This window comes from Osmia bicornis, chromosome 7 (assembly GCF_907164935.1).
Source record: "Osmia bicornis bicornis chromosome 7, iOsmBic2.1, whole genome shotgun sequence".
NCBI classification, from domain to species: Eukaryota; Metazoa; Arthropoda; class Insecta; order Hymenoptera; family Megachilidae; genus Osmia; species Osmia bicornis.
In genome coordinates, this window is record NC_060222.1 from 8,363,890 (window position 1) to 8,384,668 (window position 20,779).

Here is a 20,779-nt window from a genome sequence, read left to right on the forward strand (position 1 = left end):
TCCGCATATTAACGGAGCAAATCAGTTAATCTGCAGATTAACTAGGTAATGTGCACATTAACGGCTTTCGCACTTTAGCGGTAACATATACACTCGATTTTAATTAATTTTCAAGATATAACGTTTACAAATTTCCCGATTTTCAGTTGAGACGTCTCGGTTTGAGTGGCAAATCGTAAAAGCGGCCCTATTGTTGCGGTAAGTGCCACAGCGGTTATTCTTTGGGTCTGCTGTTCCTAGCGTAGACCCCCGCTGTGGCACTTACTGCAACAATAGGGCCGCTTACATGATCTGAAAAAATATATATATTTGACCATCATATCTCTTAAACTAATAATGCAAAAGATTTTTTACTTCGGCCAAAACATAGGCCCCCTTTTTCCATGCAATTTCCATATCAACAATTTTTTTGTATCATTAATAGTTACGGAATAACTGTATACTTGACGCGATATCGATGAGTTGTACATATTGTTTACATACAGTTGTTACGTACATTTTTTCCTGTATGTATGTATAAGTGTCGTTGGCTTTAATTTCACAGACATATGCAAGGGTGTCCGGCTTTAAACAATAAATGCAAATTACCGATAAAATACTGGTTATATACGAAATGATTTGGATCAGAAGTGAACGGTCTCGTGAGAGTTATAATCCGGTATAATTAGTTTTTCTGTAGGTAAATGCATATGTTTCATTTAAAGAATGAGGGTAGGAAACGAGAAATGTCGCAAATTAAATGCATAGTATTGGATACGTACGGCAGTTATACAGGGTGTTCTACAACAGGTGGGCAAAATTTTAAGGGGTGATTCTAGACATCAAAATAAGACGAAAATCAAGAATAATGAAATAGCGTTTGCGGCTTTGTTTTCCAGTAATTACCGTTTAAAAATTAGAGTAAAAAGCGCCTGAAACCTGCAATCCGCCCAGCACCGGCGACTGAACGTCAGATCAGCAGGGGAAGGTACAGTCATAACCAAGAATCGTTGAATAGTAGAAGCTTACTTCGTGCTATTCCGTTTCTCGGTATTGTAGCATTCGGCTTCGATTCTTGGTTATAACTGTACCTTCCCCTGCTGACCTGACGTTCAGTCGTCGGTACTGGGCGGATTGCAGGTTTCAGGCGCTTTTTACTCGAATTTTTAAACGTTAATTACTGGAAAGCAAAGCTGCAAACGCTATTTCGTTATTCTTGATTTTCGTCTTATTTTGATGTCTAGAATCACCCCTTAAAATTTTGCCCACCTGTTGTCGAATACCCTGTATAAATGGATTATAGTTGCCAGGGCACGATTTCAGGGTTCTTGAAAGTAGAGGTCACGTACGCACGACGAGACGAAGTTCTTATTACTACTTATGTATTATAACATCCGCAAGAATAACTGAAATCTATGGCAGGCCCAAAAAAGTTTTGTTGTCATTAGAGGGATGGTCGATCCCGGGACCTCTGGATTACAAGGCAAAGAATAACATATTAAACTACAGCGTGCTATTATAAGAAAGTGTTTAGTTAGGACAAATATCTCGTGTAATGAAATGTTATAAACTTTAAACGCTAAAATCTTTGTCATTAACCATTTGAGTGCCACGGCTTTATGCAAAAATTTGGTCGAGAAATGCCATACGATGCGATCGCGTTTCTTCTGTCTTATGTCACAATGCGTTATGCAGCGCGGTAATTCTGTCATTTAATTTTAGTTTTCTCAATTATCCAATTATTTGCATTCTAAGATAGTCAGCTTGCAAAAATACTGGTATTCAATCACGTAACATTAACAGTGTATTGCCATTAGCGTTAAGGTCGATTTATATTATCCGTTCAGACACGGGCCGTTTCCGATCAGTTAGGTTCCGACAAAAACGATGTAGTATTTATATCAGTTCACGTCCGACTACGACAGGCAGCGAACGTTAATCGCCATCGTTCGAAAATGTTTTCGCATTTATCTTTAAAATATTTGTGCTGCATAGCCTTACTATTAGATGAAGAGGAAGAAAATAAGAAAAGAAAGCAACGTTTTGGCACCCATAAAATGTTAAAAATAAGAAAGATTAGTGGAGAATATTGGACGTTATTTAGACAATTAATGGACATCCTTTTTATAATTGTCACTGTAATTTTTATCTTCTTGATTATACAAAAAAGTATAATGCCTCACTAACTCTATTAACTTTTCGTTCTGTATTATTATAATATATTGCTCACACCACGTCTGTTCTATCGTCAGATTTTGTCTGAACCAAATGCATATCATACGACAGCGTCCGTTCGGTCGCATTTTGATTGTTTCAGTCACGTATCGCTTCAGTCAAATTATTCTTTTTGAGAATGTCGGTCGTCTTATGTCTGAAACGGAACGCGTCTGAACCGATCCATCACGGTATATATAAACACTCGTATTCAATAACACAGAACAATATTTGTCAGAACCTAACTGATCGGAAACGGCCCGTGTCTGAACGGATAATATAAATCGACCTTTAAACGTACAAATAGTTGGGTCCACTAAGCCGATTCCGTGGCATTTTTTGAAATGGAATAAGCGATCGCATCGCTTGGCTCTCAAATGTTTAAGGACTATTCGAAAAAACGCTCGGACACCTGCCCGCTTATTTTCAATAAACAGGGTGTCCCAGAAAAAGTGTTAATCCTTTAAGGGGGTGGTAGCTGGAGTGATTCTGAACAACATTTTCCTTTCCAAAAATGTTGTTTGAAGCTTTGTTTTTGAATTATTAAGGAAAACTACTGGCCAATCAGAGCGCGCATAGCGCGCGGGCTCAGAGACGGCGAAAGTTGGGCTTGACCCGAACGAACACTTTCGGCACTCTGCCGTCCCTGAGCCCGCGCGCTATGCGCGTTCTGATTGGCCTGTGTTTTTCTTTAATAATTCAAAAACGAAGCTTCAAACAATATTTTTGCAAAGGAAAATGTTCAGAATCACCCCAGCTACCATCCCCTTAAAATACTCACACTCTTTCTGGGACACCCTGTAGATTGACTATATCGAAGTTCGTCAAAATCCATGATCATGTAGCCTACCCGTTGTTAGTTGAAATTTTTAAGAGTCGGCTCGAATAATGGTCGTATTGTTGAAATCGAAATTGAAGAATGAACTTTTTCGTCGAAAAGACTTACAAGATGTTGTGAAAAATACTTTTCTCTTAAATATGCCCAAAGATTGAGCAAGAATAAGTATAAATATATATGAATTTGTTTTCCCTTTCTTAGGAATTCATTCTGGACCAGCTGTAGCAGGTGTTGTTGGCATCAAAGTACCTAGATACTGCTTTTTTGGTGATACAGTGAATACTGCCTCTAGAATGCAGACAACTAGTGAAGTAAGTTTCCTTACATTTATTAATTTTACCATGAAAGTTAGTAATAATATAGCAACAATGAAGTGAAATAAAAATTTAGTACAGTGAACTTCATTATCATATTAAGAAAGAAGTTTTTATTAGAAAATGTTGATTTTGAGAAGGTATTTGAAAATTGCAGTTTCCTGCTTTCTTCTTTTTATTTTTTTCTTTCAACTGTAATTGATCAGTGATTTTGAAATATCTGTTTTATAAAAATAATTTTTATCGATAAAGACAGACTGAACGTGGAAATGCGTATTTTTAGTAAGTTACAAACTCAGTTTCAGAATTGGCTAACTATAGTTTATATAAGTTTATACAAAGTAAGTTTATAAATAGGTAAGTTGAGCTTGCAAAACTTTTAAGTTTTAGTACCGACTTTACACATAGATCTATAGAATGCCTTATCAAATTCAACCAACCGCAGTTACTTTCTTATTTGCAAAGATACAAATGAATACTGTCAGAAGTTAAATTGGCTATGGAGGTGAAGGTCATTTCAAAGTCATACCGTCCGAGATTTCACGGGTTATTTTTTTTAGATGGACTGCACTTAAAAAAAAATAAATTAGTATAATTTAGTTTTGTATGTTTTACAATATGTATGTATATACAGGGTGGTCCACGCAACGTGTGCACCTTTATAACTTCCCAAATATGCGTTGCACGAAAAAATGTTATACACAAAAGTTACATGGTTTAAAAGGATACACTATGTAGTGTGTTAATTTTTTTTACAGGTGAAGGCGTTTCGGAGATTTGAAGGACAATTTTGTTTTTTTAAATAGAATACTATATTTTTTATACAAAAATGTGGTAGAGTATCGAATTCTGAATACAAAAGTATTGACCTTTATTAGCCCTAAACCTAATAGGTAACGAGTAATTTCACGAGAATTTCCCTTTATTTCTTGAAAATTTTCTTCACGTAATATCAATTGGAGATTCAACCTTATCACTACGCAACTAACATAAGTGTTCAAAGTGATATCCATTGGCATTAATACAGTGATGAAATTTGTTAACTAGTGAAGAAACTGCATTCTGAATCATATCCGCACTGACAATGAGTGTAATGCATGCTTCACGAATACGATGTTTCATATTCTCAGGTGTTGTTGGTGGTTCACGATGGACTGTATCTTTTAATGTGCCTCACAGAAAATAGTCTAAAGGAGTAAGGTCTGGCGAGGGTGAAGGCCACGGAAATTGTCCGCCACGACCAATCCATCGATTGGGAAATTTTCTATCGAGAACTTGTCTTACATTGAGTGCATAATGTGCAGGGCAACCATCATGTTAGTACCAGATTTGTTGACGAATATTTAATGGTACATTGTCTAATAGAGATGGTAAAGTATCATTTAAAAAGTTAGCATCCTTTTGTCCTGTTAGTCGATCATCAATAAAATATGGTCCAATCAATTGATTGCCCAGTATTCCACACCACAAATTAACGCTCCATTGACGTTGGTGGTCGACTTCTCTCATCCAGTGAGGATTTTCTGATGCCCAATAGTGCATATTTTTCAAATTAATCTGCCTGCAATTGGTAAACATTGCTTCATCAGTGAACAACACTTTTTGTAAAAAAAATTATCATTGTTCATTTGATGCAGGAACCACTGGCAAAACCGAATGCGGTTTTCATAATCCGTTCAATGGAGCTCCTGATGAAGTGCTAGGTGATAGGGATGATGTTTTTCTTTATGAAGAATTCGTAGTACACTTGTTTTGCTAATTCCAGATCCTCGTGAAATCTGCCGTGTACTAATATGGAGGTTTCTGTTATCGTTGCTAGGACCCCAATCGTATTTTCATCAGAAGTAGCAGGTTTCGTTACGTTACGTTTAGTAACATTAAAACTTCCGGTTCGTCGAAGCGATTCACACATTCTCTCAAATATGGCTCGAGATGGCTGATTTCGTTCAGGATACTTTTCGGCATACATAGCTTTGGCTCTTATTGCATTTGTGTGGCACTCACCATAAACTAAAAGCATATCAACTTTTTCGCCATTGCAAAATTTCATTTTTGTTTTTATCTGCCTGGTAATTACACACAAACACCGAAGGTAACTTCAATACTAGATCACGAACATGATAGAAGATTGCGGATCATGATAGATGTTGCGGTGTTGATAAACACTGTCACGTAAACATCGTTGTCCTGCGGAAATCTGTGGTAAGGTTGAATCTCCAACTTGATATTACGTGAAATATAAAGGGAAATTCTCGTGAAGTGACTCGTTACCTATTAGGTTTAGGGCTAATAAAGGTCAATACTTTTTTATTCAGAATTCGATACTCTACCACATTTTTGTATAAAAAATATAGTATTCTATTTAAAAAAACAAAGTTGTCCTTCAAATCTCCGAAACGTCTCCACTTGTAAAAAAAATGGTAAATATTTAGAATAAGGAAGCCATTTCCGATTTCGATCACCTTGAAATATGTTGTCAAGGTCGTCATTTTGAACAACTTTTTCCTATACATATAATAGTCGGACTCTCTTAGTTTTCGAGATATTTAAGAAAATAACGCGCTTTACTGTAAATATTTCCAAGAGTGAATAAATCACAACTAGAATCTCGTCTATTGTTTTTGGGGGCTCCCCCCTCCCCCCCCTCCCCCCCTCCCACCCACGACGACAATAATCCCAAACCCCTTTGGAACGGACTTTTTTTATCCCTTCGAAAACACAAGTGGGTGTTAATGAACGGATAGTATATGTAAGTATAAGCTTAATACAGTCAAATGCTAAATGGAGCACATATTAGTCATTTATTCATTTAGACTTTCATTCAAGGGATACATTATTTTAAAAAATGCATCTAATTTTTCAGAAAAATGAAATTTTTAAAAAATATGAACTCTGCTAGGTAATGATTAAAATGATATTCTTTGCGACCGTACACAGGAATATTTCTTCGAATTTCTCTCCACAGTCTTTCAATATGTTGTGTATGTACCGCTTTATCTGGATCAATAAAATTTGCAGAGTGATTTACAGTGCAATGTTTGTACACATATTTATTTATTTGTGCATACGCCTTCCAACAGTCGCTATAAATTATTGGAGCAATGTTCCTCGATATAAGAGGTAACAGTACCTCCGTTTTGCGAGACGCTATTGGCATAACAAAAAACTTCTTTGAGTGTCGTTCAATAGCACCGAAAATCCACTGTCCTTGTATGACTCGTCCTCGACTCGTTCGGCGACCTTTTGCCTCGTCAATCTCCGCGACTATTCCATCCCCACCAATTTGATTTTCGTCTTTTATTAACCATTCATACATAAGCTGAAAGATTATTAATAAAATAAGTTCATAAACCAGTGTTAATAATAATAGGTATTTAATTAATTACCTCTCGACAGAAATTAGTCCAGTTACCTGCTGTAGAAGATGAAATATTAAGTTCTACTTCGAGAAATTTTTGCCTAGGAGTATTCATCATTAAAATATAGCAAATTAATCGACAAGCTACAACAATATCTAAATTTGCTTTTGAGAACCAGGTCCTATGTAATGCACTGATTTTAAAATTGCATGTTAATCGTTTTCTTTTACGGCCCGTTATTTGTTCATAATAATGATTAGAACAATGAAAACATAATGACTCTAAACACTTTAATTCTAAAATACTTCCACATTGTGGACATTTGATTGTTTGACGAATAACATTTTTAGAATACATATAGTTCAATAATTCGTCGCGTTTTGAGGTTCGAGTTAGAAACTCGTAGAATTTCATTTTAGAGCATTGATATTTATATAACTGTACGTTACAATGGTTAGTCGTATACTGTTCATGAAATACAAGAAATGTCAAGTTCACTGATAACTTTGGACATTGAGTCAATGACTTTAGTAAGAAACATAAACAAGATATATGTATGTACACACAAGGCACTTTATTGAACGCAAAATGCTGTCGAAAATTTATCTAGCCTTAATATAACTATTTTCTCAAGTATCTCGAAAACTAAAAGGGTCCGACTATCATATGTATAGGAAAAAGTTGTTCAGAATGACGTCCTTCACAACATATTTCAAGGTGATCGAAATCGGAGGTGGCTCCCTTATTCTAAATATTTACCAAAAAAATTAACACACTATATAGTGTACCCTTTTAAACTATGTAACTTTGGTATATAACACCTTTTCGTGCAACGCATATTTTGGAAGTTATAAAGGTGTACACGTTGCGTGGACCACGCTGTATAATACAATACGAATCATGTATATGCACCGCAGCGTCGACAATATTTTGTGACGATTGAACGTTGCTGTGAAGTTCAATGTTCTGAACTATAAGTGGACTGTATGTAATAATTTTGGTAAGACTTCGGAATAGTACCACACTTGGATTTTGTTCAAACTGTAGGTAGAGAGTGTTTAGGGTATAACTAACTAAAATATGAAGTCTCAACGTGCGAAAATGCCAATGTGCGAAGTTGTGGTATATCGAGTTTTCTCGCTTCCTTAACCGAATTTATGGTTTAAATTTAAAAAAAAAGGCCTACCCCAACCGTTTATGCTTCACGTGGAGGAAATGTTCGAAAAGACACCTCCAGCCCCATTGGGAGGTGCCGGAGGTAGTGTGGGATTTTTACCCACTAAAACCTCCACGGTGACCTACACTGGGATTATAGGGGCTCTATCTCGGCGGAGAGTCTAACCTTTGAGCCTCCCGCTACGTGCCAACTCCGCCGACGCCCGGGGCCACGCCCGACGGCGGCGGCACCACAAGCCGCGTGAATTGGCGACCGGGGCTCCAGCCCCGGCCACCCGACTTAATCTAACCCTAACCTAACCTAACCTTACTTTTCTTTTATTAGTTCGATTAGGTTAAGCTAGTTTCTTGGTTTTTTTGAAGAGAATGTCCAGAAAAGGTGAAAAAGATCGATTTTCGCGATTTTCTATATCTCGGCACGTTAAAGTATCCGCACGTTGAAACTTTATATTTACGTTACCACTAACCTAACATATAAGTGTATGAAGTTTGAACACAATCGGAGTGTGGTACTAATCCCGAGATAAGCCATAATTTTTAACAAAAAAAAAATCCGACTTCGAAATGCACTAAAAAGTATAAAATAATTTCTATTTCATTTATATCTGTATTCCACAGCTATTAATACAATCTACTTAATCGTTAAATAGGATACTAAATATATTTCAACCTTTTCGGAGGCGGCGTAAAATTAAACACATAATTTTTTCTTTGAAAAATAATAGGAATTTCATTATATCGCGTATCTTTACCATATCATCATCCCTTATCAATTATCGTACGTAATATATTTTTGTCCACAATTTATTTAATCGCAAATTAAGAAGCAAGCTGTAGAGGGGAATCTCACACGTTATTAAAAATCTCCCTAGACCTAGTGAGCTGCACAAGTTAAGTATGGTCTCTCGTGAAATGCAGTATCCATGTACATCAGAAGTGCTACCAACTTTTGATACAATCGCTACAATTACAAATGTTTTCTGCCGTATCTATAACGTTTCGAATATGTTTTCTTACGACTAATTAATTACCAAGTTTGCCATACCGCAATCAAATCGTTATTGGCAGGATCGTACAGTCAGGTACTTTTAATTTTGCGCCGCCTCCGAAAAGGTTGAAATATATTTAGTATCCTATTTAACGATTAAGTAGATTGTATTAATAGCTGTGGAATACAGATATAAATGAAATAGAAATTATTTTATACTTTTTAGTGCATTTCGAAGTCGGATTTTTTTTTGTTAAAAATTATTTTATTTCACACTTCTTAGTGGAACGAGCAGTATTCGAAGTTTACTTGCAGGGACAACTTTGAAAAATCGCGATCGGTATATTCCTTGGAGGGTAACCCTAAAGAATAGGCTTTTTATTATAATAACAATAGTTATTAACAATAAGAAGTTACATAAATTTTGGGAAATGGAATCATCGTGGAATGATCTACGAAATGTGAAAACTTTCATCGCAATCGGTGCATTCCTTGAACCAGAACGTATTTTGCAATAATGAAAACCGTTCGAAATAAAAAAATGGGAAATGTTTTTATAACGGGACCAATCGGAAGACATATCCTATAAGACGCAAAAGATTTCATTCCGATTGGTCCATCCATCTCGGAGTAATCGGTGAACAAAGCCAGGAAAAAAAAAATATACTGATCGAATTGAGTATCCTCCTTTTCGAAGTCGGATAAAAATGAATGCACTTGATGTGAGAACTATTACTGTATTTCTACTTTATTTGATAAACCTTTGGAGAGTGTGTGAGTTGTTTCAAGAGAGTGTCTCCACGAGAATGTCTAATTAGGGAACTTGCTTCAGGTTTTTATATTCTAGGCAAGGAGTACAATTTTCGGATGAGCCATTCCTTTTGGCCTGATTTTTGTGGAGGCGGAAAATATTTCTTATTCATTGTCAGGGGTGCCTTAGTGACGTACGCGGTGGGTCCGCGTGTACTCAGTGAGCGTAGCGAGCAATAAAACTAGGCAATACCTCGACATGAGTAGAAAACTGCAAACAAAGACTCTACTGCTAAGGTTAAGGGTTCTGGCAACCAGATGTGACTAATAAACCAAATTACTAGATAGGATGTAATGATTCCTTGGGTCTTATTACAGGTAAAGATCTATTGATTTGAAAAAATGTATACTGTTTGAAAGCAAACTTGAATTGAGGTCTAATCCTCTCGTCGAATATTCTATTCTATTACCTAACAAATCATTTTTTAACCGACTTCGAAAAAGGAGGCGGTTACTCAATTCGATCAGTATATTTATTTATTTTTTTTTTTTATGTATGTTCCTCGATTACTCCGAGACGGAAGTTCGCTCTGAACTTTCATCGAGAGTAGACGTGTTTACTAGCTCTCCGATATATTCTAATTGCTCGTACACCGCGTGTTACCTTGCGCGGGGCTCTCGCCCTTATATGTGAACACCGCCTAAACGCGAGTGGAAAATCACGTGAGTGATTTTACAATGGCTTTTTTAGCAAAAAGCCATCAGCTTAATAGTTCAAGTTTCAGTTCAACCTTAAGTGAAGTTCCCAACCTCGTTGTTAAAAGTGCTAATAGTATGAGTTATGCCGCAGTTGCTCAGAAGAACCATTTTCCGAAACGAGACCAAGGGCTAATATTGGATTGTGTCGAGGGCTTAAATCTAACGGATTACACTGTAGCAGTAGGCGACATTGTTCATCCCAAAAACACTCTGTACTCATCCAGAATCTCTCACAACTGAGTCTGTTTGTATTTGTCCAGTAAAGACTTGGTAAATGATATTACTGACAAACACGAATTCCTTAAAATAGGAAAAGAACATGTCACCATTAGACCTCTAATTTCGAAACAGCAGAGAGTCATTATCTCCAACGTGGCCCCTCCAATTCTCATCACGTCATTGAAGACAAAATTGACAGTCTCAATATCAAACGTAGTGCTCCTATTACAACTTTGAAAGATACTATAATTAAAGACAAACCTACATTAACCCTAATGATGTCCAAAAATTACCAGAGTTTATCAAAATTGTCTTTGATGAGACTACTTACTATGTTTATCGTAGTACCGACGTGTTGAAATGCTTTTTATGTAAAACAGAAGGCCATATTGCAAAGCATTGCCCTAGTTATATGGACTCAAATGAAAACGCAACCAGTGTCGTTCCCTCGGAATCCAGCACCTTGGAAAATTTTGGCCCATCAACAAGCGGCAAGCAATATACGAGAGACTCTAATCCAACTACCGGCAATAAGAAAACGATTAAGAATGTACATTCCATTGACAATACGTCTCATTCGGTAAACGCTCCCGTCTCTACCTCGCACTTTTCAAATGTCTTACGGGAATATCCTACTACTGAAATAAACACCGTTGTTGATCTCTCGTCACAGCCGTCTCAATTGGAAATTTCTCCCCGCACTTCCGACTCTCTACTCTTTAAGCTTCCTCTCTCAGGAACGAAAAGGCCTCTATCCAGCTCTTTGTCATCAAGCAGTCTTACTAACACGCCCAGTGAGCAATTACCGTCTTCTATCACAAAAAACAAACAAAGAGAAGCTCCAAAAAAAATCAAGAAATTTATGAACAGAGGAATCTCTATAAATGATGTAGCAGCTCAATTACAACCGATAAATATCCTTTGTCCATTGCAATGATCACGGAATTTCTGTTCGCGTCTTACGGGAATGCCAATATCTTGAAAACTGCTCTGATTTTCACCGATGATATCCCAGCACTGATATCTATGCTCCCAGATGTTCATGACTTTACCACTGATTGTAATCTTAAAAGCCGCATCAACAGAATAATAAAACGTCTCAACAATACTAGTCCGAACTTTAGTTCAAGCGACGACACCAGCTCTACAGATGAGATACCGCAGCCTAGCTCTAAAACCGAGTACTCACCTTTAACTATGGATATTAACGCAAAATCTAATCCTTCCTGCTTAACCCGTTGCCGCAAATGACGGCTATAGCCGTCCGATCTTTGGCAAACGACGGCTATAGCCGTCGTGCACATTTTAATCAATAAAAAAAAGAACAGCGTTAGTACGAAGTGTACTAACACATACACTTGTTAATTATTGAGTAATACATCGAAAAAAAAGGTATAGCATGCCAGACAGCATATTAATTGTTCTTTTATGCGTTTTCTCATGCTTTACATTTTTACTATTTTATAAGCAAAATAAATTACAAATGATAATTTTGTTTCAAACTGATTTTCTTGTGTTAAGTTTACATCTATTTACTCTCTTTTATTCATAGGAATCATTTTGAATTAATAAAGCAAATGCCGTACAGTCGTCACGACGCGACGGTCATAGCCGTCATTTGCTCCGGGAAGAGAAAAAAGGACATGATGAGCAAATGACGGTTATAGCCGTCGCGAGTTTTTTTGGAAAATCTGTGGCCAAATGTGATAATTTTCACTTCCAAACATACAACTTACACTCAATTTCATCTGGCAGTCATAAACGATTGAAAAAAAAAATGTATTTCAGAGCACGATCGTCAAATTAAAAGTGTGCGGTAACGGGTTAAGGATTGTTTTCTGGAACGCAAGAAGTTTTATGCAACGAAGACTCGAAGTTGAAAGTACCTTAAAGGAGATTGCCATTTTCATCTGCGTAGAATCGTGGCTTGTACCGAACAATACTATCCGCTATTCAGGCTTCCTGATTTTTAGAAAGGACAGAGTCCACTCGAGAGGTGGAGGCATTCTATTCCTAATTCGCAAAAACCTAGCTTTTTTAAAAATAAGTGACATCGTGAGTCCAGACGAGTCTGTTGAATTATGCGGTATCCGTATCAATAACGTAAATTCGTGTATCGACTTATTAGTTTGTTACAGAGTCCCAGGCCTTACTCTTTCCCAGGAATAATGGAACACTTTAGCAGAAAATGTCAAGAACAAAAAGAATTGTATCCTTGTTGGTGATTTCAACGCGCATCATACGTATTGGAATAAATTATAAGAAATATTCTGCATTAGCTAAACGTACCTTCAAACTTAAAAAAAAGGAATGTTTCAAAAAATTTGCCGAAAACATAAATTTTCATACTGACGCGAAATTCGTCTGGAGCAAGTGCAAAATTTTTAAAAACAGTTGGGTCCTCAACACTCGGCCGAAAATTTACAACTTCACCACAAAGTTGAAACCGCGCTCAATAAAATAAGCCCTCCCTGGGTACAAACAGATCCTGATTGGCTGACTGCTACCCACCAAAATTCTTTTCTCGATACTCCTTTTGACTTCTTGGAATTCAACGTAGCTCTAAATTCAAAAAATGTAAAATCATCCCCGGGTATGGATGGTATTGATTTTGAAATCATTCAAAATTTTCCGATTAATTATAAACTGCTCTTAGTTGATATCTTTAATGAAATGTACCTAAGGAACAAATATCCAGAGAATTGGAAGCACTCGCTTGTCCATTTTATAAATAAAGCTAATGGTGAAAGCCTTCGCCCTATTTCATTAACATCCTGCCTATGCAAATTATTTGAAACCATGCTTAAAAATAGGCTGCAATGGTGGGCCGAATATAACAATTTCATTCCTATAAGTCAAAACGGATTCAGGAAAGGCAAATCATGCGCCGATAACCTGATCAACCTCACCTTAAAAGTTGACGAAGCCTTCTCAGAAAAAAAGAATATATTAGCCGCTTTTCTGGACGTTCAGGGAGCTTTTGACAATGTTAATATTGACATCTTGCTTTCTAAATTAGCCCCGCTTGGGTGCCCCAAAACTTTGATCCAGTTTATTAAGTTCCTTACACATGAAAGGATAATTTTCATTGATTCCATGGAAAACACTCCAAGACTAGTCCACAAGGGGGTCCCTCAAGGAGGCGTATTAAGTCCTCTTCTTTATTTATTGTATGTAGCAAACATAACTGACGATGTTTCCAAGACCGTCTTTATTTCTCAGTTCGCGGATGACATTGCGGTCTTTGTGAAATGCGCAGCAACTAAAAGGGGTATAAAAATGCTAGAAAACGCTATACTGAAAATAAAAAAGAACCTCTTGGTACTAGGTTTAGAACTCACGCCAAGTAAAACTACATTTATTCATTTTAATAATAAAAGAATATTGCCAGGCTGCACTGAAATAAAATTGGATGATTTCAAAATAAAATCGAGTGCCTCTGTTCCTTTTTTGGGAATTGTATTCGACTATAACTTGTCGTTCTCGAATCACACTAGCCTTGTACAGAAGAGATGCTACAAAGCTCTTAATATAATTAAATTCCTTTGCGGTACCTGGTGAGGTTCTCACCCTGATACTTTATTAACTTTTTACAAGAGCTTGGTTCGATCCATCATTGATTATGGTTGCTACATGTATTTTCCCTCACGCAAAAGCTTGGTTGGAAAACTTGAAAGGATCCAATTTTCGGCAATTAGGGCAGCTCTGGGCTTCCGGAAAAGCACTCCCACTAACATTTTGCTGGCTCAATCATAATTAACTTTTCTGAGCGACCGCGCCAAATATTTATGTAATCGTCTAGCACGTATCAATTTCATAAACGATCCCACATGCAAATGTAACGCTGCCAGCGAAAATTTAAATCATATAATATGGCAATGCCAGCTATATGATCCTCAAAGGAGTAAATTAATTGTATCTTTGAAAAAACTCTCCTACGGTCTACCACTTAGCATAGAAATGCTTATTGCAAAGCCGGATATTAGAGCCTGCCTCTGCATCTTCTCGTTTTTAAAAAATTGTAACCTGTACATTTAGTTACTTAAGTTTCGATCCTATGGTTCAATTGTTTTCTCATTCGATTTAAGTTAATCTGCGTTTGTATAACCCCATGTTTCTTCCAACTTTAACGAGTTAAAATTAGTTATCGCAAAATGTAAAACTTGGTTTGCAAATGTAAAATTATGTACAGCAGAAATAAACCTCGTATGCGGTTTCAAATGCTTAATAAAAAAAAAAAAAAGTTACTCCGAGACGGTTGGACCAGTCGGAACGAAACTTTTTGCATCTTGTAGGATATATCTCCGGATTGGTCCCGTTAAAAAAACATTTTGCATTTTTTCATTGCTAACGATTTTTGTTGCTAAAACCGTACTGTTTCATGTATATTCGGCGTTTACTCTGCAAGACTTGTTTCCGCGATAATTTCATTTGCCAAAATTATTTAAAGTAATTAAAAAAGGAAAATCGAAGGGTAATATTTAATTAAGCAACAGTGATAACAAATGTTAATAATACTGCACTTCTAATAGAATTTATCACGCTGCAAAAGAAGAATTCCCAATGATGTCCATAGTGCAGTGGAATTGTAATGGTTTACAGCAGCAGTTGTTACAAATGAAATAATTTATCTCCCGTAATAAAATAGACGTAATATTATTATCTGAGACGCATCAAATTGAAAAGTCACACTATAAAATTCCATTATACACTTACTATGGGAGAATGCATTCAAGTGGAAAAGCACATAGTGTTCCAACCCTACCAAACCTACAGCACTCATGTTACTTCCATTAAAGTCTATACCGCAAAAACACGTATTATATAAAAGTCACAGCTATACGCTACACGTTTTTCAACATCTATACAAAGTTACTCAAATTTACAAAAGGTATTTTAAAAATTTTCATTACACACTCTGTAACGTTTATATTTTTGAGACGTTGGTGCGGTGTAACAAAATATCGCTTTATTCAGAAATAAGCAGTGAATAATATGGGCTGAGTAGCCTATCACAGAGTGGTAGAAACACCGCTGATATTCTCGCAATTGACGCATTTCACAATCAATGGAACGCAAGTTGACTTCGACTAGATGTTATGTAGACGCGCTTATTAGTAAATGTAATACACGGTGAAATTGACTAGATGGTTTGCCAAACTCCTTCATACATGGCACGCAGATCGAATACAAACGGAAGACAGAAAAAGGAGAAGAAAATAGAAACGGAAATATAGTTCAACCAATCGAGCGACTATAATGCAACCAAAAAAACTCACACTTCTTATAAATTAACGGTAAAATGACTGGTTGAATAAACGCGCTTTATGAACCGGAAATTATAATATAATATAATATAATATAAGAAAATATAATATAACCAAATGGAATGTCACGATGCAGATCGGAATGCAAAAAGAGGTAGACAGAATTCCGTTGGTCGTGTACAGTTCAAACGTCTATCGCCAAGGACGAGTTTTTCTACGCTCAGTTCGCTTACTAGACATACACAAACACGCGACACGAGAGAGAGTCGCGTTTTTGTGGAGCGCGTTGGCTGAAGGACACCAACGGTGTCAACGACGTTGGATTTTACTAACTGTTTCGTGAGCTATTTTCTCATAGCGCCTCTCAAATCGCAGAATTGCAAGCTAGCGGAATCCGAGGATACTTCCGGTTCTGCGAGGTGTTTCCACCTGCGAACCTCAGATCGACGGGGGCACTGGCTCCACGATCTTAACCACAATCAAAGGATGAGAAAGTCGCGCACTAAGTCCCGACCCTCGACTCCTTTGCAGATTAAGATACGTGAATTTGAAAGTAACCGATTTACCTATGGATTAGCCGGAATCCGTCAACGTTCTTCCTGTCGTGCGATGCGCACTAAAGGAAGAATTAATGCCAACCAAGAGCGTGATCACAGTCCTCCAAACTGCAATCCGAAAATTGCCAGAACACAAGTAAAATTACGTTGACTCGACCGGGTGTTTTACCCAGGAATTAACTATGTTTTGGATGTGTCTGTATAGAGCTATCCGTCGAGGGTGCTGAGTCCCAAGGCAGACGGCCAACTACAAGATGAAAGGGAAGTGCTCGAATTCGACCCCAGTCACAACTTGCTGGGTCGCAATCTAAAGACGGTATTCTCCAGGAGGAGGGCCGTGTGTAAAGGCATCCGTCCCACAGAGACCAAAGTGTCGATCGCTGGATCGATACTAGGGATGTTCGATTCCGATTCAATTCTTTCGTTAAAAAAATCGATTTTTTGGTATTCGATTTTCCCCAGAATCGATTCTTTCATATAAGAATCGAAGATCGATTTTTTGCTCTCTAGGAAATTAATTCTCACTTTTTATATCGACTTTTCGGAATTTTTAGAAGGATCGATTTTTCTAATCCATAAAAACACATTCACTCCGAAAAAAAGTATAAGAATAATGATTAAAATATAAACAATGTGGTGCGCCTGCTTTTGGTGTAAGAGCACAAAATATAAAAAAATAAAAAATCGATTCTTTACAATAATCAATGCCGCACAAAAGAATCGTATGGGATAGTTTGTTTATAAAAATGAAAATAAAAAAGGAAACAAATAAAGGCCATTTTTTTCAAATCGATTCTTTGGTTTCGATTTTTTAAAGGAATCGATTCGAGAATCGATTCTTTCCGGTGAATCGAGCGTCCCTAATCGACACTGACAATGAGCTCCTTCGATCTGGTGTTCGAAAGAAGGGACTCACGCACGCACTCCAGCAAGATAGAAAAGAGGGGATAGCACTTACCATCGCTATACTTCCCATGCTCTTTCGAAAAATTTATATTTGTACTATACTATGTCACTGTACAAATGTACGGTTATAACTCATTGTCTGAAAGAAAAATCATAGAAAACGATCTTCAGTATTTTAACTGTTATGTTAAGAAACGCACTTATTCTGTTTTAAAGGGTGGGTGAATACCTCTGCGGCCTATTGAACATTTTTCCATAATTATAGTAAAAATTGCATTTTCACTTTTAGTATTAAATTTTTAAATAATACTGAAATTTCCGTAATATTTTCATTAAATGATTTGACTAATTTTAAGATATATGTAGTACCTACTATTTTATTTTTTACTAGATTCATAAATCATCGATTTACATTGTGTAAAATGTTTTTTTATTCTTTTCTTAATGCAGCCAGGGAGGATACACATTTCAGCCGATACTAAAACACTGTTACCCCAAGACCGTTATCACGTTGAATCTCGTGGATTAGTTTGGGTCAAGGTTTGTATAGTAACGGATCTAGAATACGGTGCCATTGAATTATGAACACTTGCAAATCTTTAACAAATCATATTTCCATTTCTTTATTATTAATTACTAACTGGTCTATTTAAGAGAAAAGTGTAGTATAGTACGATTGGAATATTTTCATTAACACTCCTTTTATACTTCTACAAGAATCTTTTTTATTTTTATCATACTTTGAATCTTATCCAGAATATCTAGGCCCTCCTAAAATCACAAGTATATCAAAGAGAAAATCCTACTAAATAAATCCTTATTAGAAACATTAAGAAGGCATAATGATCCTAAAATCAAAGGCTGTATTCAGAGCTGTATGCAAACCATGAAATATACATATAATAAAGGAAGTGATTTAAAAAAGTTGAAATTCGACGAGGTTTGAAGTAATTTTAAGCTACGTTACGTTGCATTTCATTACTTAACACTTTGCCTGCCGCTGTCACGCTGGCGTGACTTTTGCTCGCCAACGGTTATCGGCTGCTGTCACGTACGCGTGACTTTCACTGCCTACTAATATAGTACTTGCGTGAATCCCGCCGGCGCGGCGCGGCGGTAGCGTAACGGCGCTTCGATAAATGCGCGGCCGGCAAAGCGTTAACAAGTATGTTATGAGGCAATAAACACTACCCAAGCGCGTATTTTCAATACTACCCATGTACAACTCTCGTTATATTGTCAAGTAAATGACTTGACTTTCACATGGATTTTTAAGAATACCAATGCCGCTCTTACACCCCTATAACCTACGAAGATGATACATTTCTATCTCCCCTCTCCGCTTCAAATAAGCGCTTGGATGCTTAAAAAATGGTCTACAGCTGTGTCCGCAGCAATATAAGGAGAGTCTACTGTAAGTTATGTGACAAACATTAAAATCAAAAATAACTAGATATGAGCAACTGTTCATAATTCAGTGGCTCCCTACAGTAATTCAGAGATCTATATTTATTTGTTTTATAATTTCCTACTCGTTCTGTACAGGGAAAAGGCAATATGGAAACGTATTGGTTGTCTGACAAGCAAGAAACAAATATTATACCAGTTGAAGTTATTCAACCCAAACGACTCTTAATCACCGATATTTAGTAGGTTTGATGTTTTGAAGATTTAAATGAATGGGAACATTGTATTTCCTAATACTTTATCAAGTAAATATTATATTCAATTTTTATAAGTAAATCTTTTTTTATCGAGCAATCGCATGTGTTAATAATGATACATTTGAGGTTGTATATATGTATTCTATTCCGTTAATATTTATATATTTCGTTAAATTTGTAGTAAACAAGGTAAAAGTCAATTAATAGACATATCTGTGTTTCTCTGTCGTAGTTTATTGTAAATTATTTAAAGACTTGTGTATATTTATTGATTTTTAATCGTAAACGTTAAGTGTTGACTGAGAAAATTTGTTAAATTTTGTTAGTTGAGAAATATGTGCTGTAAAAATATATAAGCTTTATCTTTCGAATTAAAATAAATAATATGATTCTTTTTTCTTTCTAAGTTTATTATATACTTTCTTATTTCTATTTTAATTTATTTTACCAATTAAATATCATTTCCCTTCTGTATTTATCAATATATTCCTTGAATTTAAATATTTAGTTCTCTTCTCTGTTTGCGTAATAAAATGTTTATATATTTGTTTCTTTTTTTCTTAATGTAATACATATCATGCTTGACTTTTTCTGTTTCTTCAAACAGTGTTGTTCACAAATATTCTAAATTTTATTGAACGCTTTGTGAATGCTTTGGTGAAATTCTCTTCTGACTGATGTTAAACAGCTTCATGCGACTAACATTTAGATTTATTTAGATTGTGATAAAGAACTGAAAAGTGCTTTATTATTCGCTAAGGTGTACATACACTCGTGATTAAATCAGGCTTTCCTAGAAAAAATAGTGATGTCTCGGGTTTCCGTCTTTCCCCGACCTCTCATCACTCTCCATAAATATTCCCGGAAAAAATGACGGTACAAGAAAGGGAATCGTGTATATGTACATGTATGTATAGGTCCGTGATCTCCCACCGCTTGCGTATAAACGTTTACGCGGATAAAGGGTATAGCCGGATAAAATGATCAAAAGTTCCTCTAAACCAAATTCGATTTGCAATGGCTCATTCGATAGCTTATTAAGAAAAAACAATATGTGCCAAGTTTCAGCTCTGTATTTCATCTGGGGGGGTAGTAATGGGCAAAAATGTAAAACAGGTTTTGGTCAATTTCTCCTATATTTGTGCATGAAAAATTCTGAAAAAAATCAGAGATATTTTTACTCATGAGATACATATTATAGTAGCTTTACAGATTTTTAGATTGAAAACCCGAGCTGTAAAAAATTAAAAATGCCCAAAAATTCCGAAAAATGGGGATTTTGTATGGAAGTAGTCGCGGATCTGGATTCATATTATTTTTTATCACTGTATATTACTGATACTGTTATTCTCTGTTTTTTTGAGAATTTTTAGTCAGATGCGCAATAGTTAAAAATATTAAAAACCGAGTTTTCCGCTGTTTTTTGCGTGTCAAAGTTACTTGTACGGCGAATTTTCATCTGAACTTCATTAAATAAATGTGTTAAACAACGTTCAATGCTTTTACGTATAATAAAACAGAATAAGAATTTCAAAAACTAAATAAAACCGAATTGATAGTGCGTTACGCGAGTTATATCTTAAACTAGGAAAGACATTTGCAATATCGCCGGTGGTCCAGTGGTTAATCATATGATTGCTAAACTGGTGTGAGATATTTTCGTAGGTTCAAGTCCCACTCACGTTCATATTTTTTTTTTCCTTAATATTTATTTTATTATCTGTGCTTTCCAGTTATATACTAAATTTAGGAATATTTAATAACGGAAAAATGCATTATTTTTGTTTCT

The 20,779-nt window shown here is 36.1% G+C and overlaps 1 protein-coding gene across 5 annotated transcripts in view; it reads left to right on the forward strand.

Moving 5' to 3' along the window:
- The window catches only part of LOC114879648 (soluble guanylate cyclase 89Da-like), a 110,003-nt gene extending 90,607 nt beyond the window's left edge, over window positions 1-19,396 (forward strand). For 4 of the 5 annotated variants that reach the window (XM_029194749.2, XM_029194750.2, XM_046286581.1 and 1 more), the window contains 3 exons: window positions 3,233-3,342; window positions 17,777-17,866; window positions 18,872-19,396. In XM_029194749.2, the coding sequence (XP_029050582.1) occupies window positions 3,233-3,342; window positions 17,777-17,866; window positions 18,872-18,976 (305 nt within the window). In that variant the 3' untranslated portion in view covers window positions 18,977-19,396. Of the gene's footprint in view, window positions 1-3,232; window positions 3,343-12,724; window positions 12,793-17,776; window positions 17,867-18,871 lie in introns of those variants that run through there. The other variant, XM_029194752.2, reaches the window with a different exon arrangement.
- The last annotated feature ends 1,383 nt before the right edge of the window (window positions 19,397-20,779 follow it).